Genomic DNA, 23,711 nt, shown 5'->3' with positions numbered 1-23,711 from the left:
AAAGATTGAAAACAGGAGGAGAAGGGGATGACAAGAGGATGAGCTGGTTGGATGGCATCACCAACTTGATGGACATGAGTTTCAAGCAAGCGCTGGGAGTTGGTGATGGACAGGGAAGCCTGACATGCTGCAGTCCATGGGGTTGCAGAGAGTCAGAGATGAATGAGCGACTGAACTGAATTGAATTGATTCAAAGAACTTTGGGGACTTCCCTGGTCGTCCTGTGGGCTTCTCTGATAGCTCAGTTGGTAAAGAATTAGCCTGCAATGCAAGAGACCCCAGTTTGATTCCTGGGTTGGGAAGATCCCCTGGAGAAGGGATAGGCTACCCACCCCAGTATTCTTGCCTAGAGAATTCCATGGACTGTATAGTCCATGGGGTCACAAAGAATCGGATATGACTGAGGGACTTTCACTTTCACTGGCGGTCCTGTGGTTGAGAGTCTGCCTTCCAATGCAGGGTATGTGGGTTTGATCCCTGGTCGGGGAACTAAGCTCCCACATGCTGCAGGGCTACTAAGCCTGCGCACTACAACTGGAGAGAAGCCCGAGCGCCTCAACTCAGACTCAAAGCATCCAAATAAATAAATAATTTTAAACAAACACACACACACACAAATAAAAAAACCCCAAAGAACTTTGAAAACACAGTGTGAGCCAGCTGCAGTCTGTGAGCTGCCTTTGGTCTACCGGGGCACAGCCTCTTCCCAGGATGTCCGGGGCAGCACTTGCTGGCTGGGGATGGTGGTCACTCCCCTGAGGCGTTGGCGAGGCCCTTAGCTCATCCCCCGCCACTGTCCTGGCCCCACTGAACTGTGGTTTGCAGGGGTCCCCCTGGGCCTACCTGCCTGGACAAGAGCTCACAGGGGCAGACAGCATGTCTGATTCCTGGCCCCAGCACAACGTCTGAGTGTGGGGCGATCGATATGGCTCTGCCGATGAGTCAGAGGGACTGAGCAGATGAGTGAGCTGAGCAGGAGATGGAGGAGACGGCAGGCAGCAGGGGAAGCAGGAGCTGGACTTGGAAGGAGGCAGGTTCGGGTGGTGGAAACGGTAGGATCTAGAGGATGACTGGCAGGGAGAGGCAAGAGGGGAGTGGAGGATTCAAAGGTGGGAGTCAAGTGCTGCTGCAGACGGCAAAAGGACGCAGAGCCTGGAGCGGGGCTGAGGGGTCTGGGGTTGGGGTACCAAAGCTAGGACTTCGGTACGTGGCTGGGCAGAAATGCCGAAGAAAAGCATCCGGTGGCCAGGAGAGAAACTTGGTTCAGAAATGAAGCCTTGGGGTAGGTTTAGATTTGGGAGCTGATGAATACGTTCACCAGCAGGTGACTTCCACATTCTTAGAGGAAAAGAAAAGGACCTAGTCTGGGTCTCATTTTCTACTTTCCCTGGTGATTTTTCCCTTCTTGGCCAGCACCCCAATTTTTCATTGGGAATCCACCCTTCCTTTGACCTTACTTCATGTGGATAATGTGGGCCTCGCCCCAAGTCACAACCCAGGCCTGGCCGGTGGGCCCTAGACCTGGGGCTTTCTGCAAGGACTGCTGAAATCAAGAGCGACATCAACGGGGACCACCACTTGGAACCCAAGAATGACGCCAACACAGAGGGAGGAGATTCCTGATGGCATCATGTGAACTCCTGGATCCTGCCATGCCTGAAGGCAGCCAACTCATATTCTCCTGTAACATGGGCCAAAGAACACTTTTTTTTTGTCCTTAAGCTGGATTTAATTGGGTTTTCTTGTCCTTTGTTACCAAAAGAATCCTGGCTGATAACAGTAGTGTTGGGACTGAGAATTTTAATCAACAGATTCAGCTACTAACTCAGTCTTGGCCAAGGCAGGCAGGAGTGGGGAGAGGAGACATCTACCCTCTAGGGGGTCTGGGATTTGTCTTGCTGTCCTAGGCTGGCCCCTGAACATGGGTGAGTAGCCCTCCCTGCTTAGACATCTGTCTGGTCCCAGAAGCAGCTCGTCCCCTGGTCTATGCAGTGCAGAGATACAGGCCTCAGCTTCTACCCGTGTTCTGCATCTGTGTTCTTATTCCTGCTGGGAGTACAGTTTGCCTCTGAATTCCAACCTTCTGGTTGGAGCCTGAAACACCTTGTGGGGCCCCCTCTCTCAAGGTGGAATTCTCTGCTCACTTCTCTGTCCTCTGCTGGTTGGGGGCTTGCTTCAAACCTGAGCCTCCTGGACCTCTCAAGGTGACCATGCCTTACCTTCCCAAGCATGGACTCTACACACAGACTTCAGAGGCTGCAGCCCACCCACCAGACAGCACCTTCTAGCAACTGACAGTGGCCCAGAACAAGGCCAAGGTCAACACCTAAGGAAGGCTCTTGTGCATCTGGGTCAGTGCCCTTCCTCCCAGCCACCCTACTAAGATGCCATCATGGTACCCAAGGGCTTCCCAAGTGGCACTAGTGGTAAAGAACCCGCCTGCCAATGCAGGAGACTTAAGAGATGCAGGTTCAATCCCTGGGTTAGGAAGATTCCCTGGAGAAGGGCATGGCAACCCGCTCCCGTATTCTTGCCTGAAGAATCCCATGGGCAGAGGAGTCTGGTGGGTTACAGTCCATGGGTGGCAAAGAGTCAGACATGATGAAGTGACTTAGCACGCACACCCACACATGCTCGCCAGGCCCGAGGGTGCTCCCCAGGCCAGAGGTTCCCAGACTCTACCGTGTGGTGGAGCCATCAGGCTACACTGACTCAGCTGCCCAAATGAAGGTCATATCTTTGACTTCAAAGCCACTGCCATGTTTGGCCTTGGTTTGTATCCTGACCCAAACAAATCAGCTGTAGCGACTTCCTTGGTGTTTAAGTGTGGTTAAGACTCCACTCTTCTGCTCCCCTGGTGGCTCAGACGGTAAAGAATCCGCCTGCAATGCAGGAGACCTGGGTTCGATCCCTGAGTTAGGAAGATCCCCTAGAGAAGATAACGGCTACCAACTCCAGTATTCTTGCCTGGAGAATACCATGGACAGAGGAACCGGACAGGCTATAGTCCTTGAGGTTGAAAAGAGTCAGACACGCCTGAGCAACTAAGACTCTTCCACTGCAGGGGCCGAGGGTTCGAACTAAGATCCTGCATGCCACATGGTGTGGCCAAACAAATTAACTATTAAAATTTAGGCAATTAGAGATATTTGAATGTGGACTGGGTACTGAAGCATAATAATGAATGACTGTCAGGTATGATAGCAGCATTGGGATGATATAAAGACAAACTTCTTATCTGTTAGAGATGCATGCAAAAAATTATAAGTGAAATGATATGATACCTACAATTTCTTTTTAAATGTTAGGGGAAGAGATGAAACAAAAATGGCAGAATGTAAATAACTATTGAAGCTGGAGAAGGGTACATAGGTCATTATTGAACTAATCTCTTCACCTGCATTCATCTGAAAATCCATCCCTACCCCACCATGAAAGGCCTTTCTGAAAATACAAATATTGCCCTGGGATGGGATGAATTGAGTCTACCCATGGTGCATTCCAGAAGCACTGGGGCCCTCATCCAAGCCACCAAGATAAGACTGTGGAGGCCCCAAAGAGCCTCTTCTTGGGGCTCCCCCTTCCCTCTGACCCCTTCTCCAAAAAGCAGCCAGAGTGATCTTTTAAATTCCTCAATCAGATTGTGTCACCCTTTGCCCAAAACCCTCTCATAATGATACCAAGAGCTGATCTTTGTCTAGAGTTCACAAAGGCCAGGAATCATTATGAGCACTTCATATGTATTAACTGAACAATAATCATCCCCATTTTACAGATGAGGAAACTGAGTCAGAGGGTCACAGAGTAACACTCCCAAGGTCACACAGCTAGGCAGAGGAGGAGCCAGGGTTTGCCCCAGCTGACCTGGCTCTGACCATCTCCCTATTCTGCCTTCAAACCAGTGAGGTCCACATGACCTGGTTCCCACCCACTGCTGGGAGCTCCCCTTACACTCTCCTTTGTTCACCAGCTCAGCCTCTGCCTAAACAGGATGCTCCTGCCTCAGAGCCTTTATTCTTGCTATGCCCCTGCCAAGAATTCTCTTCCCACTTACGTCCCCATGGCTACTCCTTCTCAACATTCAGGTCAGGGATGCCTTTGATCACCTGTCCAGGGCAGCCCTGCTTCATTCTCCCCTGGTCCCTCTCCAGTTGCCAGATGTTATCATCTTCAGAACACTTAGCATTACTGGAAATGACACTAGTCATCTGCGCCCTTGTTTTTTGTTCCCTTCCTCATGAAAAGGGAGAGGACTGTATGAACAGGGCCTTGTCTATTTGTTCAACAGGGCTCCCTGAGCACCAGGACTTGTGTGGTCCAAAACATGGTCACCAGCCACATGTGGACAATTACATTAATATTAAAATGAAATAAATTGTAAAGTGTTGGTTTGTCAGTTACAGGAGCCACATTCAAGGTCTCAGTGGCCACCTGGGGCTGAGAACTTGAATTGTTCTCACTGGACAGGGCAGAGAGAACACATTAATATCATCGCAGAAAGTTCTATTGGGCAGTACTGGCCTGGTTGACCATGACGAGTCACAGAAACATACCACTGGGTAAATCTAACATTCACTCACTCATTCATTCATTCAAAAGCTATTTCATTAGCACCATTTCCATGTATAACATATACCACTGGGTCCTGCTTCACTTGCTGATGTGACCAGGCTGGAGGCAGAACCTGTGTAGTGATGCTGTTGGCAAAAATGGTGATGAGTTGCCTGTTTTTACTCAAGGGTGGTACCACGTAGCAGATTAATATGCTTGTTATTAATATAAAGGAAAACAGATGGACTGTGGGGAACGGCTGAAAATCCACTTTTTGGATGAGTTATAACATCCTAGGAGAGACTATTGACTCTTTTCTCCTAGCAGATGTTGCTCTGCAGGGGAAGCCGTGCCGAGAAAAACCGCAGGAAAACCCACAGACCCCATTCCTGTCCTACCTCGGCCCCTTACTCCTCACTAGCAGGGCCAGTCATTTAATCTCGGGAAGCATCACAAAATGTGACAAACCTATTATCACATCCTCTTCCTGAGCCCAAGACAAACATCACTGATCAATCACATGCACTAATCAGTCCTGGATGCACCAGGAGGAAGGTTCCAGATCCTTCTCAAGACAGCACTCCAGGCAGCCACTTCCAAGCAGAGCTGGCAAAAGAAACGCCAGTCTATCTGCTCCCTGGGATCTCTTTATTCTAAGTCCCAGCTTCTTCATCTACAAGGTGGGGCCTGACAACGTCCACTTGTAGGATGGGTAGGAGGTTAATTGAGATGATGCATTTCATCATCAGGCATCAAATGTTTACGGAGCAGGCTTCCCTGGTGGCTCAGTGGTAAAGAATCCACATGTCAATACAGGAGACACGGGTTCGATCCCTGATCCAGGAAGATCCCACATGCTGTGGAGCAACTAAGCCCCGAGCACCACAACTACTGAGCCTGTGCTCTAAGAGCCCGGGAGCCGCAACTACTGAAACCCAGGAGCCCCAGGGCCCGTGCTTCGCATCAGGAGAAGCCACTGTGCTGAGAAGTCCGTGCACCCCAACTAGAGAGTAGCCCCCGCTCGCCGCAACTAGAGAAAACCTGCGCAGCAACGAGGACCCAGCAGAGTCAAAAATCAATCAATCAATCAATAAAATTATTTAAGAAAAAAATGTTTACGGAGCCCCTACCGGGGCCTCACGCCTGCCCGATGCGCGCTACGCTGGCTAAAACGGCAGCCGTGATGAATACCCACATCTGCCGGCCGCCCTGTGCGGCTGCGTGAACTGATGCTGGCTTCCGAGTCCTTACCCTGCCCGGAAGTCCTCTCCTCCGGGCCGGCTCCGAATCCCCGCATTACCTAACGAGGGTGAAGGAGCCCATCCAAGTTAGCCCGAGGATTTAAACAGGCAGCAGCTCTCCCAATAAGAGACTCCCATTCTTCCAGCACCTTCTTTTCTTATGCTCTTAAATAAGCCTTGGTTGGATTAGTGCCTCGCATTGAACTTTGCTTCCTCAGATTCCCAGACACAAAACACCCGTCTTAACAAGCCGTGTCTACCGGGCTGAGCTATATTTCCCATAAACTCTCATTTTATCTCCTCTAAAACACACAGTAATAGCATTCTCTGGAGAATATTAAATCAAACCAACCTGCAGCTGCATTTGTTTGTGCTTTCTGCCCCCGGAAAATGCTGGCAACAGATGGGTGTGCGTTACGTAAGTGGTGGCCCTGCCGGGGCCTGCGGTCTTGCACGCGCTCCTCTGTGTTGGAACACCCGGAGTCTCTGATCCCCGCAGCCGCGCCCCCCAGAGCGCCCGCCACAAGGCCCTGACGTCCTGGCCCTCTTTTCTATTCTCGGCACACAGGGAAGGCCGAGTGCAGGTTAAAGAAGAAAGGCAGGCTGCGGCCAAAAGAGATGAAGCTTATCTCCTTTGTAATCCAGCACAGAAAAATCCGCTTTTCTTGGCCTGAGCTGTATAGTCAATGACAGGGCCAGGCTACAGGGCCCTGGCTTGGGCAGTCAGTGCTGTTTCATTACTCATTCCAGAAGATGCTGATGACCGCCTGCCAGGAAGGGCTGGGTGGACTGGAGGACCCGGCCTGAGATGCTGGGAGCCCAATACTTGGGGCTGGGGCTCCATCCCGGGCCTGGAGGACACACCCTGGGTCAAAGCTGGCCATGGGGGTGGGGAGGGGAGCCTGATATGCCCACAGGAACCTCCTCACTTATCCAGTGGTTTGGACTGTTTCTCAAATTTAAACTTTAGGCATTTGTTTTTTTTAAAAAACCGTAAATCAGAATAAACTTTTTGTTACTTCACTGAGGGGTATCGTGTGTCAACAGAGCTGGCTGGGACACTGTCTGCCACATTAGCATCTAGATCCCCAGGGCCCAGCAGATGTTTATCTGGGAGCTGGAGGGATGGCTCAGTGGTAAAGAATCCACCTGGAGATGCGGCTTCTAGCCCTGGATCGAGAAGATCGCCTGGAGGATGAAATGGCAACCCACTCCAGTATTCTTGCCTGGAAAATCCCATAGACAGAGGAGCCTGGTGGGGTTAGTCCATGGGATCACAAAGAGTCAAACACAACTGAAGCACACGTCACTGTGGCTGGGTGAGTGGGTGGGTGGAGAACCAGCAGGAAGAGGTGCAGGAGGGGAGGAGAGGACGGGAAGGAGGGACGAGGCACGGGGTCTCCTGGTTGGCCTCTAACCTGCAGTATGGCCTGGGGAAGGCATCCCAACCTTCTCTGCTGCAGGTCACTCGTCTGGATCTCAAGGAGGATGAGACAACTGCTTACGGGCTCTTAGGGGAATGAACTCATTCATTCATTAGACAGCCATGTTTTTCTACTTGGAATAGAACAGTGGTGAAGACTCAGGCCCTGCTCCCAAGAGGCCCATGGAGTGATGGGGGAGGCAGGTGTGTATCCTGATCTAAGGGTGGTGGAACTAGTTCATGTGGTATAGAAGTGCACAAGAGTTGGGGGTCAGGTGAGCACCCTGGAGAAAGCGATGCCTGGGTCTTCCAGGAATATGAGACATAGACAAGCATCTGGAGTTGAGTGAGACGGGAGGGGCCGGGGACTAAATTTGTACCTACATGGGAGGGGGGTGGAGAACTCTGAGAGCAGCTGGCACTCTGGAGGGGGGCATGAGCAAGGGACGGGTAATGAGACAGAGGCAGGTCTGACACACAGGGATTAGGGGGCCCTGATGTCACACTCAGAGGTCTGACCTGGATTCTATGGATCAAGGGAAGGCTTTGAAGTTTGAGCATTGGGAGGACTGATGCTGAAGCTGAAGGTCCAATCCTTTGGCCACCTGATGCAAAGAACTGACTCCTTGGAAAAGACCCTGATGCTGGGAAAGATCGAAGGCAGGAGGAGAAGGGGACGACAGAGGATGACATGGTTGGATGTCATCACTGACTCGATAGACATGAGTTTGAGCAAGCTCCAGGAATTGGTGATGGACAGGGAAGGCTGATGTGCTGCAGTTCATGGGGTCGCAAAGAGTCGGACACTACTGAGTGACTGAACTGACTGACCTTGAGGGTTTGAAGGCATAGTCATGATCAGACCTCCCAGGGGCTACTGGAGACAAACCAGAGGCCTGGGCCTGGGATCAGGGAGAGCGGTTAGGAGGTCATACTTTTCCACACCTCTTTTCGCCCAAGCATCTCCCTCCACCTGGAGATGCTTTCCCTTTTCTGCCTGGCTCAGGGCTTCTCTTCCCACTAGAGCTCAGGTGTGCTCTCCCTTCATACCTTCCCTGACCTCTTCCAGCTCAAGGTGGACACTCTCCTCCAGGCTCCAGAGGGTACAATCAGGGAACAGCCAGCTCTGGCTCAAAGATGAATTTGGTTTGAACTGTATGGTGGTTTGGTCTTCCCAGGTAGCACAGTGGTAGAGAATCTGCCTGCCAATGCAGGAGACTCAGATTTGATCCCTGGGTTGGGAAGATCCCCTGGAGAAGGAAATGCAACCCACTCCAGTACTCTTGTCTGGAAAATCCCATGGACAGAGGAGCCTGGTGGTCGCGAAGAGCTGGACACGACTGAGCACGCACGGATATGGTGGTTTCAGAAATTAACTTAGCTACTGACATTTGCAAAACAAACTAGCTCAACTCAGATTTCCAGCTCCCCTGGAATGTTCAGAAGATCTAGCAGCACCGGCTGGCATTGCTCCATAGCAAACATTAGTTAAAACTGAAAAACGGCCTGCTGTTTTTCACATAACTGGGCCATGTGTTGGCCAGTCTACTGCACTCCCCACCAGGTCCCAGTGTCTCCCTAACAAGACTGAGGCTGAGAATTGGTTCCCATTTATCGTCTTGCTTGTACTATCGATTCCCTTATAGCCACTTATAAAGGAAAATAGAATAGTTCATGCCCCCTTTTCTAGCAAAAGAAGGGAAACCAAGTCCTGTCCCTCCTCACCGACTGAGTTCTCTGCAGAGTCCCTGAGGTTTCTGTTTGAAACCCATGGCACTCTGGGTTCAGCTTGATCAAGGTCTTCATCACACTGTCTCATTCATCTGCATCACTTGTCTGCCAGCTCTCGGACAACGGATACCTCAAGGCGTAGACTGTATCTTTATATCAGTGTCTTCAGAATTGATCATGAAACCTGATGGTACTTAGGATGTGCTCAAGAACCAGTATTCAATGAAGGAACAAATGCAAATGAATACATGGAAAATAGCTTAGAGAAAGCAAGAATGAGGACCTGGGTGTGGGTAGTGGTGTAACGGTAGGAAGAAGGGGAGGGGTTCTGAAATCAGAGAGGCCAAAGGGCACAGACATTAAGAGCCTGGCTGTCTGGAGTGGGGTGCACACAGCGGGAGCACTGTACGCCTCGGAACTGGCTGCACACGCACAATCCTGGGCCCGCCCTGGACTCGCTGGATTGTTGTTTTTCAGTCACTAAGTCATGTCCGACTCTTTGTGACCCCATGGACTGTAGCATGCCAGGCCTCCCTTTCCCTCACCGTCTCTCGGACTTCGCCCAAGTTCATGTCCACTGAACCAGTGATGCCATCCAACCCTCTCATTCGGACCTGTATTTAATCAAGATCCCAAGCGAGTCATTGCGGATTATGGTTTGAGAAGCGCTGGCGAAGCAAATGGGCCTGGAGTTCAGTTGCAGGGGTTCAGATTCTCACTGTGACACTCACTGGCTGTGTGACTTGGGCCACGTGACATAATCTCTCTATATGTCTGTTTCGGTATCTGTTAAATTGGAGCCTCAGTTCATGTTTCTCCAGTTCCCCCGGAGGGTGACCTGGTTCCACTTCCCCAGCCTTCAGCAGAGGCTCTGCCCCTGGGGGGTTCTGACAGTGCAAAGTGAAAATCCCCAGCACGTGCTGGCTACGCCCAGGAGGAAAGGCAGTGGGACTACTTGATCCTCATTTTGCAGCTTGGGGAATGAATCCTGTTATGGAAAATGCTACGTGCTTCCATCAGTCAAATGCTCAGTGAGGAACCAGAGCCTGTTACTTACGCCGTCAGCTGTCCAGTAATTCCAAACCTTGATCTTGGTTAGACCAAAGTCACGCAGCTGTCCCGTGTTGCGGATAACAAAAAAGAGCTGGAGCGGCGGGTGGAAGGGGCACGTCCACAGGGAAGGGTCTTTCTTGCCCTGAAATGCCAGCAAAAGAAGGACGTTGTTATGGTTAGCACATTTCTGCCTTACCCCACAGTAATCTTCCCAGTTTTGGCTCAGTCTGTAAAGAATCTGCCTGTGATGCAGGAGACGTGGGCTCAATCAAGAAGATCCCCTGGAGAAGGAAATGGCAACCCACTCCAGTATTCTTGCCTGGGAAACCCCCTGGATAGAGGAGCCTGGCGGGCTACAGTCCATGGGGTCGCAAAAGAGTCCAGGACACTCTGAGCAACTAAACCACCACCACCAGCCACAGTAAATGAGCAGTGACTATGGAAACCAGCGAAGGATAAGGGTGGGAAGCCAGCCGCCTCCTGTGCATCATCCCGGGTGGGGTCTTAGATCTCACCCCATCTGGATCGCTCTTGGGAGCAGGCTACTGACCCTCGACTCCATCATCGGTACAAAGCCGCCACAGGGGCCCCTCGGCCCTGCCAACCAGACTGAATTTAAATTGCAGCGGGCTTTATTTTAATCAACCTAATCGGCTTTGCGGGGAGAGAGACCGGAGGGAGAAGGACGGGAAAAGAGCCATGACTTGCGCTTGTTTGATTAACCTGGCAAACAGAGACTTTGATTTTCTTTTGTAAAACCCTGTAGAATTTTAAAAATGTAAAAATAGAAAAGAAAGAACCTGGCTCAGGCGTCTGTTGGGACGGGGCCATGGCACTGAGCCTTGGGATTTATTCTGTTCCCTTCGGGTTTCCAAGCCTCGGGACCCCCGTGTGCAGTTTCCGCCTTCCGGAGAAGCTGCCAAGGCCACTTTCAAGGCCAAAGAGGCAGAGGAGCAGGGCAGTCTTGCTGGCATTTTCATTCACACCAACAAGATTTCGTATCATGAGCGCTTGAGATGGAGATGGAAAAGGAGAAACGGGGGTGGGGAGGGGACTTCTCTCAGCTCTGGTTGCCTCCCCTCGTCTCTTTGGGCACCTTTTCTTCTGCCCTCTGTCTGGACAAAACTCACAGCTGCTCCCCAACATCTCCACGCTGGCTCGGCCTCTGCGCCTTTGTACAGGATGGGCTTCGGCGTGCAATACTCTCCTGCCCTGGGACTTCCCTAGTGGTCTAGTGGTTGAGAATCCGCCCGCCAATGCAGGGGACACAGGTTCTATCCCTGGTCCTGGAAGATCCCATATGCTGCAGAGTAACTAAGCCTGTGTGCCACAATAGAGAGTTGCATCTGCTTGTTGCAACTAGAGAAAGCCCGTGCATAGCAACATTAAGACTCAGGGCAGCCAAAAATAGACAAATAGATTAAAACACACACACACACACACACACACACACACACTCTTCTGTCCTTCTCACAGAAGGACAATTTAGCTCAAGTGTGTTGTCGCCTCCATAGTCACCTTTTCCCCTGACACAGTCACTCTCCCATCTAGGTGCCCACGGCTCCTCAATACACCTGTGGGTATCATTTACTCAGTGCCCCACGATTGCCTGTCTTCATGTCTATGTCACACCCCCCTAACACACACACACACACACACACACACACACACACACACACACACACTCAGCTTCAAGCTCTTCTCATTCATTCCAGAACCTTTAGCATTCAGCACAGTTCCTTGGCACCTGGGAAATGACAACAAAAATCTTTGAATCGAATTTTTGGAACAACAGTTGAATAAAGAAATAACTGAATACATAAAATTCACCTGCTAATATCTGTCCTCTCATGGAAACTTTATTTTTCTTTCTTTGGCTGTGCCGCAGGGCCTGTGGGATCTTAGTTCCCCAACCAAGGACTGAAGCCACACCCCCTGCATTGGAAGCTCAGAGTCCTAACCACTGGACCACCAGAGAAATCCCTCACTGAAACTTCCAAGAAGAGACTAAAACCATCTGGCCGGCAGAGCTGTTTTGTTTAGCTCACTAAGTGCTGTTGTTGTTGTTGCTTTCTGAAAAAGGCAATTTGTTGCCAAAATGTAAAGATGGAAAATAGCTCCTGCCCCTCAGAGATAGATGTCTAGCTTGTCTATAGACTTGGAAGATGTGGCAACATAGGGTCCCTGACAGCTGCAGCTGAGTATGTTGCCCTGGTGGCCAGGCCCCCAGTCCCCAGCACTTTCTACTGTTCTACACTCACTTCACCTCCCTGGTTATGCTTTTGCCTGGCCCCTTAAATGCAGGCATTCGAGTTTACGGGTGCCTGCTTAGGGGCTGAACAACCACAAATCCCAATAAGCAACGTGCATCTCTGACACTGGCTGAAGTTGCCCCTTTTGTCTAGAAGGAGCAATGCCCTGTATCTGAGGACATCTCCATGGGCTCCTGTCCCCAGGACCGCGCCTGCTACTTGACAGAGCGGAGAAGGGGGGACGCTGGCTGCCTTGGGGGGTCCACTGGCCCCCAGGAGACACGAGGCGCAGCCTCCAGCTGCGCGGAGGACAGAGGTGGCTTGTCCCAGCAACAATGGTGCCTTTCAGGAGGCAGGACACTGCTGAGATGAGTTCAAGGGCTTCTGACTTATCCTGGCAAGTTTCTCGAGCTCTGCGGGAACTTCTAGTGCTCTGGGCAGCTGCGAGGGGTCAGACAGCACATCTCCAAACCCAGCGGAGATGTCTCATCCCTTCTCTGAGCTGGAGCCTGGAGTGGGTCGCTGAGGCTGCCTGACAATGGCAGAGACTGAAGGCTGACCCTTAGATGCCAGTGTGGGGACTGTAATTGATTTCCCATCACATTTCTGTCAGCAGGAGGGCTAATCGTGCTGTTCAGAGTCAGAGAACATTAATCTGCAGGTAACTCTGAACCTCATTAGCCACCGGGCCTTCTGACTCTTCCTTTCCACTGATAGAGTGCCTGGGAGAAAGGCTGCTGGAAGCTGCTGAGGGCTGACCCAAGGCTCACTGGGCAAAGCTCCAGGTGCCAGCCCAGCAGGCAGGGTGTCGGCTGCACCTGCCCATCGCAGGTGGTAATCAAGAGAGTCGAACAAGAATCAGCACCTGGGCACTGCTGCTGTTATTCCATTGGGTTCCCTCCAAGCCCTGGGAGCAGGGAGATGGATGGTGAGTCACTGAAGGAAGATCAGAGACCATCAAAGATGTGGTTTGCGAATGTGGTGGAGTGAGAATTTTTTAAAAGATAGATTTATTTGTCTGTGCCGGGTCTTAGTTGAGGCAATCAGAATCTTTAGTTGAGGCATGTGGGGTCTAGTTCTCTGACCAGGGATCGAACCTGGGCCCCCTGCAATGGGAGTGTGGAGTCTTACTCAATGGGCCACCAGGGAAGTCCATGGAGTGAGGATTCAAACTTAGGTTTTTCATTTATTCATTCAATCATTCTGTCTGGGTTTGGGTTCCCACAGGAGCAGACCCTGAGGCAAGAATTCCAGTATAAGGAGTTGATTTAGACAGGGAAGGACGAAGGAGCCGGTGTGTATCCACACTCCAGTTCCCATTTGTATCCACGCTCCAGTTCCCATCTGCGCAGGTTCAGGGCTGCTCCTGGGGGCTCCATTCCCCGCCAGTTTGGACCTGGTGCAGGGGAAGCAAAGTGGGTCCTGGAGACGAGCAAACAAACCCTCCATAGGAGAGAGGGGTTTGCTGGCAGGTGGAAGAACGGCCAGCAGGGGCCCCAGTGGGAGGGTGAAGGTCAGGGGAGGCACCAGCAGCATGTGCTACCCACTCGCTCAACACATCCTGAGTGCGGGGGATCCTGGCCCAGACGGCCCGGCTCTGGGCGAGCAGAGGGGGCCAACAAGTCACATTGTCAAGGGGAACAGCAAATCAAGCAGGGCGATACATTCGATGAAGCAAATAGAAGAGAATATTAATGGCCACTGGAAGGACAATTTTAGAATCGACGGTCAGAGAAGGCCTCTCTCAGGAGGTCTCTTTCTAACTGCTAAGGAAGGTGCTGCTGTCTCCAACATTAACCTGACACGGATCCATACACCCTCAGAGTGATGATGGGCGGCCCTCAGAAGCAGCCTCGCTGTAATAAGTTAGCGTCCTAAAAGGAAACAAACTTGACTTCCCTGGTGGGGAACCTAGAGCCTATTATACAGAGTGAAGTAAGTCAGAAAGAGAAAGAGAAATACTTTATACTAACGCACATAAACAGAATCTAAAAAGATGGTACCGAGGAATTTGTTTGCAGGGCAGCAATGGACAAACAGACATAGCTAACAGACTTAAGGACACGGGGAGAGGGGCGGCGAGGGTGAGACGTATGGAGAGAACAACATGGAAACGTACATGACCATGTGTAATGTAGACAGTCGACGGGAATTTGCTGTGTCTCAGGAAACTCAGACAGGGGCTCTGTGTCAACCTATAGGGCTGGGATGGGAGGGAGATGGGAGGGAGGTTCAAAAGGGAGAGGATATATGTGTACCTATGGCTGATTCATGTTGGGGTTTGACAGAAAGCAACAAAGTTCTGTAAAGCAATTATCCTTCAATTAAAAAATAAATAAGTTTTAAAAATACTACCCAGAAGACTCCAAACAAAATAAGCAGGTTATTTGAAGAAAAGAAAGAATCCATCTGCCAATCCCTGGTTCAATCAAACAGGTTCAATCCCTGGTCCGGGAAGAGCCCCCATGGGCAGGTGAACTAAGCCCACGTGTCCTCGAGCCCAAGATCTGCCACAGGAGCTGCCACTGCAGTGAGGAGCCACAGTCAGAGAGCAACCCCGCCTGCCCGTGCAGCAGCAAAGATGAACACATCTTTTAAAGAAGGGAACGGACTACTGGTGCAACAATTTGGATGGGTGTCAATGGCATTATGCTGTTGTTAGTTGCTCAGTTGTATCCGACTCTTTGTGACCCCGTGGACTGCAGCCTGCCAGGCTCCTCTGTCCATGGGATTCTCCAGGCAAGAATACTGGAGTGGGCAGCCATGCCCTTCTCCAGGGGATCTTCCTGACCCAGGGATCGAACCCAGGTCTCCTGAATTGCAGGCAGATTCTTTACCATCTGAGCCACCAGGGGAGCCCCAAGGGCATTACCCTGAGTGGGAAAAAGTCAGTCTCAGAAAGGTTACATACAGTATGATCCCATGTATATGGCACTGGGGGGTGGGTGGTGTTGCTGTGCAGCGTGGCATGTGGATCTTAGTTCCCCAACCAGGGATTGAACCCACATCCCCTGCACTGGAAGCATGGAATCTTAACCACTGGACTGCCAGGGAGGTCCCTACAACATTCCTGAAATGACAAAAATTATAGAGAACAAATTGATGGCGGCCCATGTGAGGGACAGGAAGGGCGTGGGGTGGTTAGAAAGGGTCCCAGGAGGGAATTCCTTTGAGGTGATGGAACTCTTCTGTATCTTGCCGTGGTGGTGGTTACACGAATCTACACGTGACAGAATTGAACGTATACACACACACAAGTGTATGAAGAGCTGCTCGTCATACTAATGTCAGTTTCCCAGGTTTGATGATGTGCTGTGGTCACACAGGATGCTACCACTGAGGAAGCAAGACAAAGGCACACGGAACCTCACTATACTTTATTAAAAATTGAGGGACTGCTCTGGGGCCCAGAGGTTAAGACTCCACGCTTCCACTGCAGGGGGCACAGGGTCCATCCTTGACTGAGGAACTAAGATCCCACATGCTGCAGAGCGTGGCCAAAAGAAAGGGAGATAAAATTCACATATACAAAACCACCACTTTAAAGTGTACAAGTCAGTGGTTTTTTAGTGTATTCACGAGGTTGTCCAACCATCACCATTATCTTTTTCCAGCATACTTTTATTGCCCCTCAAAGAAACCTCATATGCTTAAGCAGTCACTCCCCATTCCTACATTTCCCCTGTCCCTGGTACCCACTAGTCTACCTTCTGTCTCTATGGATTTGCCTATTCTGGACATTTCATATAAATGCTGTCATACAACATATATGGTCTTTTATGTCCAACTTTCATCATTCAGCACGATGCTGTCTAGTGAATCAGCATGATGCTTTCTAGTTTATCCAAGTTTATTCAGGACTTTGCTCCTTTTTATGACCGAATAATATCCCATTGTATGGACAGACCACATGTTGTTTATCTGTGCATCATTTGAAGGCCATCTGGGTTGTTTCCACCTTTTGGTAATTATGAATAACACTGCTATGAACATTTCTGTACAAGTTTTTATGTGAATATATGTTTTTAATTTTCTTGGGTATATACCTAGAAGTGGAAATGCTTGGTCACATGGTAACTGTACATTTAATTTTTAAAAAATTATTTATCTATTTGGCTGTGTTGGATCTTAGTTACAGCATGTGGGATCTAGTTCTCCTGACCAGGGATGGAACCCTAGCCCCTGCACTGGGAGTGTAGAGTCTCAGCCACTGGACCACCAGGGAAGTCCCTACATTTAATGTTTTGAGGAACTGCCAAACTGTTTTGCACAATGGCTGTGCCATTTTCCTTTTACATTCCCACCGGCAAGGTAATGATGATTCCAATTTTTCCATATGCTCACCAATACTTGTTATTTTTTGTTTTTTTTAAGTATAGCATCCAACAGGTATGAAGTATGTCTTTGTGGTTTTGCTTTGCATTTCCCTAATAACTATTGAGGGAAAAATTGAAGGCAGGAGGAGAAGGGGATGGCAGAGGATGAGATGGTTGGATGGCATCACCAGCTCGATGGACATGAGTTTGAGCAAGCTCTGGGAGTTGGTGATGGACAGGAAAGTCTGGTGTGCTGTAGCTCATGGGGTCGCAAAGAGTTGGACACGACTGAGTGACTGAACTGAACTGAACTGAATGACTAATGATATTGAGCATCTTTTCATGTGTGCTTGTTGGCCATTTGTAAATCTTTCGAGATATATCTATTCAAAGTATTTTGGCCTTTTTTCATTGGGCTGTTTGTCTCTTTGCTGTTGAGTCTGAGTTCTTTATATATTCTGGATACATGGCTCTTCTCAGATATATGATCCGCAAAGTTTCTCCCTTTTCTGTAGGTTGTCTTTCACTTTCTTGATAATGTTCTTCAAAGCAAAAATGTTTTAAAATTTTGATGAGGTCTAATCTATTTTTTTCTTTTGTTGTTTATGCTTTGGGTGTTGACCCTAAAACTCCATTGAAAAATTCCAAGCTACAAAGATTTGTACCTATGTTTTTCATCAAAGAGTTTTATAGCCTTAAAACTATAAAAGTTTCAAGGTCTTTGATCCATTGAGTTAGCTTCTGTAGATGGTGTGAGGGAAGAGTCCAACTTAATTCTTTTGCATGTGGAAATCCAGTTGTCCTGATGCCATTTGTTGAAACAAAACAATTCTTTCCTCATCGAATGGGATTGGCATCCTTGTTAAAGAACAATTGACAATAGATGTATGCACCTATTTCTGCAGTCTCAGTTGCATTCCATTGATTATATATGTCTATACTTAAGCCAGAACCACAAAGTCTTAATTACTGTGACTTGGCAGTAAGTATTGAAATTGGGAAGTGTGAGTCTTCCAACTTTGTTTTTTCCCCAACACTTTTGAGGGCTATTCTATATTCTTTGAACTTCCATAAACATTTTAGCAGCTTGTCAATTTCCACCAAAAAAAAAAAAGGCAGTTGGAATTTTGATAGGATTACATTGAATCTATAGATTATTTGGGAGCATTGCCATAGCAATAGTATTAAGTCTTCCAATCTGTGAACACAGATATATTTTCATTTTTCATTTTTTGGGTTGTCTTTAAATTTTGTCAACAATATTTGATACTTTTCAATGTACAAGTCTTTCATTTCTTAGATGAAATTTATCCTTAAGTATTTTATTCTTTTTGATGCTATTATACACAGAATTTTCTTAACTCCCTTTTTGGATAGTTCATCACTAGTGTATAGAAATACAATTGACTTTTTTATACTGACCTTTTATCCTTTAAACTTGCTGAACTTGATTTTAGTTTTATCAGTAATTTTTGCAGATTCTTTAAGATTTTTAATAAGATCATATCACCTGCAAATATGGTCTATTTCATTGTTTCCAACCTTTTCTAGCTTAACTGTCTTGAGTAGAATCCCCAGTACAGTGTTGAATAGATGTGGTGAAAGTAGGCATCCTTGACCCATTCCTGATCTTAGGGGTGAGCTTTTAGTCTTTCATCATTCAGTATGATATTAGTGGATGGATTTTCACAGATACCCTTTATCAGGTTGAGGATCTTTCCTTCTGTTCTTGGTTTGTTGATGGTTTTATCATGAGAGAATGTTGAGTTTTATTAAATGCCTCTTCTGGGTCTATTAAGATGCCATGTGATTATTTCCCCCTTTATTGTATTAATATGTCATATTCAACTGACTTATTTTCATCTGCTGAAAGCTTTGCATTTTTGGAATAAATTCCACTAGGTCTTGATACATAAATCTTTTTATACACTACTAGATTTGATTTGCTAATGTTTTATTGAGGATTTTTACATCTATATTCATAAGGGCTAAGACAGGTCTGTAGTTTTCTTCTGAAGGCTTTATCTGGTTTTGGTTTCAGGGTAATACTGGCCTTGGAAAATGAGTTGGGAAGTGGTCCCTCCTCTTTCATATTTTAGGACAGTGTGTGAAGGACTGGTATTAATTCTTTAAATATTTGGTAACATTCACCCGTGAAGCCATTTGGTCCTGAGCTTTTCTTCTTTCTTTTTTTATTGATTACTAATTCAGTCTCTTTTATTGCTATAGGTCTAATCAGATTTTTTTCTTCCTTCTTGAGTCAGTTTTGGTAATTCACGTTTTTTTAGGAATCTGTCCATTTCATCTGATATCTAACTTGCTGACATAAAATTGTTCATAATATTCCCACAATAAAAGGGAATAAAAAATTCCCTTCTATTTCTGTAAGTTTGGTAGTAATGGCCCCCTTTTCATTTCTGATTTTAGTAGTTTGAGTGTTTCCCCTCTTTCTTTGCTCAATCAAGGTTTATTCATTTTATTGATTCTTTTTAAAAAAAAAAGCAACTTTTGGCTTTGTAGTTCTCTTTTCTGCACTTTTTTTTTTTTTTACAATTTTCTGTGAGACTATAGTTATTTTTAAAAATAAAACTTCAAAAATGTATTGCTTTATGTGCTGGGAATATAGTGTGAATAGGACAGACAAGATCTTGAGGGTTGATGGGAGGAGTCAGATTAGAAACAAGCGAACAGGATCATTTTTTAGAGCTAGAAGTGCTCTGCAGAAAATGAGAAAGGTTGATGTGATAGAGACTGCGGTGGGGAGGAAACAGAACTCCTCCAGTTTATAGGGTCAGGGAAGGTCTCATTGAGAAAGTGATAGCTGGGCTGAAATCTGAGCGAGGAGAGAGGAAGGAGCCACTTGAACATCTGGAGGAGGCATGCTCTGGGCAGAGGAGGCAGCAAGGGCTGAACCCAGAGGTGAGAATGAGCTTGGCAGATCAGAGGAGCAGAAGGGAGCCCTGTGGCTTCTGCAGCCTGGTGGGTGCAGCAGGCAGAGAGGAGCTGGAGGCGTGTTTACGACAGCCTCCCAGGTCACAGGGAGGCATCCCATTTCTCCCAGAAACTCACAGCAGAGGTTCTAATCAGGGGAGGTGACATTTGTAAAAGCTCCCTTTGAGTACAGAGTGGAAAATGTAGTGGTTGGAGCAAGAATAGAAGAAAGGAAGGAGAGAGGTGGCCGTTTAATGTTTCAGTGAGAGGGGCTTGGGAAGAACCAATGGAAATGGAGAGAAGGGGCCAAGTCCAGGCTCTGTGTTGGAGGAGGAATCAACAGGATGGGTTGACGTGCTTGAATGGGAGGGGGGCGTGGGACAATCAAGGAAGTGGTGAGCTTGGCAAGAATGCCATTTTCTGAGCAAAGGGCTGCTGGAAGAGGAAGAGATGTGGCCCTGGGAAGGGGAACTGAAACTTAGGTTTTAGATCTCTGAGGTCCGAGACATGGAGTGGAAGCAAGCTGACATTCGAGTCAGGAACTCGGAGAAACAGGCAGGGCTGGGTGTATAAATTTGGAGTCATCTTGAAGCCATGAGCCTGGGGAGAGGCCGATGAGAGAGATGGGGCGGGCAGGGCAGGGAGGAGGGTTTGCACCAAATACGGGGCACTCACACCCCCCATGTGTCCCACAGTCACATCTATGGAAGTAACTTCTCTTTCAAACCCAGACTCTGCTTTTAGGTACCATCTGTTCAGGTTCCAGCTGAGCCCCGCCACTCCACAGCAGTGTGGCCTGGGGGAGTCACTCGTCTTCCTGGAGACTTGGTTTTCTCGTTTACCAAATGGGGAGAGCCACCCCAAAGTTCACGTGAGATTCAGTAAGGGACGTCCAAGGCCCAGTGAAATGGGATGGTTCTGAGAGGCGGTGTGCTCTGATGGCCCCAGAGCTGGCACACAGGATGACTGTGAGAGAGACCCCAGATCTGAATGGCAGGAGGAATCCAGCCCACCCACAGCTGGGCCTGGAGACCCAGCAGCTTAGGGTAAGACAGCTGTCTCATGTCCCAGCCTCAAGGCCCAAAATTAAAAAAAAAAAACAAAACCCCCACCAAAACCCCACGCTGAAGTCCTCACTGCTATGACAAGGCGAAGCTCGTCAGCCTCTGCTAAGCAGAGGAAAGGGGAGAGTAATCATCAGAATTGGTCCCCATCAAATCCAATGATGCTTTTTATCGCCCCTGGTATGTTCTGTTCTGTACAGCAGACTTCCAAAATGCCACTCACTGCCTCGTGCACAAGGGAGACCAGAGAGGTTTGGCGAGGGCCAGTCCAAGCCCCGCAGGAGTCCACAGATTTGAAGCAGGAAGAGCAGGGAATGCAAGGCCAGAGCATCCAAGTGGCCGTGACCCACGGGAGAAGCTGTTTCCTTCAAGGTCACATGGCTGACCTTTAAGAGGGCTCAGACACCACTCTGTCCAGCCCTGTGGACAGGCGGTGTTTCCTGGCTATCTCATATCTACACTGCCTTTCTTTCAGTAACAGCCATGAATTTCTTCAGGGAGGATTCCCTCCCTGCCCCACTGGGGCAGCTTAGTGGAACTGGCACCAAGGTGCCTGGGCCTCCTAGTCAGGTTGGTCCATCAGCCTTCCTCTCCTGGGACTGGATATCCCCAGCAGAAAGACAAAATGACAAACCATTTAAGCAACCAATCAACCAACAAACAGGGCAGCCTCCCACCAAAAAATGAACAAACTTCCGGTGCTCAGGCATCCCTGGATGTTACCCAGAATCCCCAGGTTTCCCACGGGGCCTGTCCGATTCTGGCCTGAGTCTCAGTGAATACGCCAGCGACTCAAAAGGCTTGCAACACATTTTCTTTTCAAAAATTTGCTAAAGTGAGCCAGACTCAGCTTCTCTTGCTGGCAAAATAAGAATCACACGGATTATCCAGGCCTCCCACTCCCATTTTACAGGAGGAGGGAAAAACTGACTCTCAGAGAAGGCAGGTAAGATGCCCAAGGCCACAGAGTCAAGACCAGAACCTGGATATACAGAACTGGGGGTTTCACAGCCCTCCTTTCTGGCTTCTTTATCTTTAAATGGAAATAATATTTGTTCACAGAGGTGGCATTAGTGGTAAAGAACTCGCCTGCCAATGCAGGAGAAAAAAGAGACATGGATTCGATCCATGGGATGGGAATAACCCCTGGAGGAGGGCATGGCAACCCACTCCAGTATTCTTGCCTGGGAAATCCCATGGACAGAGGAACCTGGTGGGCTACAGTCCACGGCATCGCAAAGAGTCAGACACAACTGAAGCGACTTAGCACTCACTATATTACTACTACGACTGGTAACAATGAAAACAGTGATAGCTGGTGTTTCAGAGCTCTTTCAGAGGTGTGGCAAGTTCTTTTTATTTACATTGATCCTTACTATTGTATCAAGCTAAGTGCTACTATGATCCCCGTTTCACAGATGAGAACACCAAAGTAGGTGTTAGGTGAGCTACTGGTGGTCGTGACACAGTAAGTGATTAAGCTTGGAGCCAGGCCTTTCTGCTTCTTGGGTCTGTGCACTGTTATGTTTAAATAAGATTATACATACGACATACTTAGCACTGTGCCTGGCACCAGGCAAGAACTACAACTGTGGCAACCGTTTTCATTTTCAATTCTTTTTTAAAAATCAATAATTTGGACTTCCCTAGTGGCACAGTTGGATAAGAATTTGCCTGCTGATGCAGCAGACATGGGTTTGGTTCCTGGTCTGGGAAGATCCCACATCCCACAGGGCTAAGTAACACCATGCATTACAACTACTGAGCCCGCACTCTGGAGCCTGGCCGCCGCAACTACTGAAACCCAAGTGCCTAGAGCCTGCACTCTGCAACATGAGAAGCCACCTCAGTGAGAAGTCCGCGCACAGCAATGAAGAGTAGCCTCGCTGGCCACAAATGGAGAAAGCCTGAGCTCAGCAATGAAGACTCAGCACAGACAAAAATAAATAAATACACAAAATGTTTGAAAAAAACTAATAATTTGTTCTTTGGAATAGAAAATATGTATACAGGGCAGGAAATTTAAAAGGTACCAAAAAAGCATCCAAGAGAAAGCCTTCCTATTGCCCCTGTCCCTTGTTCGATCTGTTCCATGACCCAGAGGCAACCTCTGGTCCTGTGTCCCAGGCCCCTCCCAGAGGTCAAGGGGATGGATGCTATAGCACACGTACAGTACGGACATCGGTGCTGGGCAGTCTGCTCAGCTTAGTTCAGTCTCCTGTGTCCAGCTTGCAAGCGGCAGGAAGAGAAAATGCCAGAACCTCTCTTTCTTTAACTTTTAGATATTTGAAAGAAAGCAACGTTCCGTGTTTTCTAGGTGTGCTCTCTGTGTCCCAGGGAAGCCGGCCGGAGGGGGTACATGGGCCCGGGGCCAGGCTGCAGGGTATGCGTCTGCCCCTCCCGCACCTTCCAGCTCTGTGACCTTGACCGAGTCAATGCCCTTGTCCAAGTCTCAGTTTTCCGTCTACAAAACAAGGGCCTCGATGACACTCCCCGCCAGGTCCCGTGTTTGGTGGTGAGGACTGCGGTAAACCGCAAAGGTAGATAAAGGGGGTGACTGGCTCCTCTTTGTCCCCCAAACCCCCAAAGAAACCCCCACTGAGCAGGGATCTGGAACAGTGCTCAGGGTGAGGGGGGTACCGTTTGGAGGCTCTGCCTCTGCCTCTATCTTGTTCTCGGGCTTCTCCCCACTCTGCCCAAATGAATGGCTGAGACAGTCACAACAGCCATCCCCTCCCCGCACCCACACCCTCACTTATCCTGGACAGAAAAAAATGCATTAAAGCACGAGGCCAAGGCTCACTCAGGACCGCCTTCACTTACAGCTAAGTTCCTGTTGACCAAGTGGCCCAGGTCCCCGGGCATGTCTGTGTTCCGGATATCCACGTCATGGGGCGACACGTAGAGCTTTGTGTTGTTCAGGTCGAAGAATTCGACTTCCGTGAGGCCCACCCACGACGCGCTGCCCCAGTTGGACAGGATTTCCATGGTCACGTAGATGGCATCTTTGATCTCCTCCGCTTTCGGTCCCGATTTGTCCTTAACAAGAAGAAAGGTAAAGCCACAGGATGAAAACAGCACAGGTGGAATCCAGCTTGACCGCGAAATGACAAGGTATTTAGGCTCTCAGTGCCTTGGTTTCCCCATCT

The 23,711-nt window shown here is 48.7% G+C and overlaps 1 protein-coding gene across 3 annotated transcripts in view; it reads right to left on the bottom strand.

Moving 5' to 3' along the window:
• The window catches only part of KATNIP (katanin interacting protein), a 228,664-nt gene that overhangs the window by 59,716 nt on the left and 145,237 nt on the right, over positions 1–23,711 (bottom strand). For all 3 annotated transcript variants that reach the window (XM_020907922.2, XM_070461099.1, XM_020907926.2), the window contains 2 exons: positions 23,386–23,601; positions 10,004–10,141 (listed from right to left, as the gene is read on the bottom strand). In XM_020907922.2, the coding sequence (XP_020763581.2) occupies positions 10,004–10,141; positions 23,386–23,601 (354 nt within the window). The remainder of the gene's footprint in view (positions 1–10,003; positions 10,142–23,385; positions 23,602–23,711) is intronic.

The sequence above is a fragment of the Odocoileus virginianus genome, chromosome 33 (assembly GCF_023699985.2).
Source record: "Odocoileus virginianus isolate 20LAN1187 ecotype Illinois chromosome 33, Ovbor_1.2, whole genome shotgun sequence".
Taxonomy (NCBI): Eukaryota; Metazoa; Chordata; class Mammalia; order Artiodactyla; family Cervidae; genus Odocoileus; species Odocoileus virginianus.
This window is presented reverse-complemented; position numbering and strand designations above follow the sequence as displayed.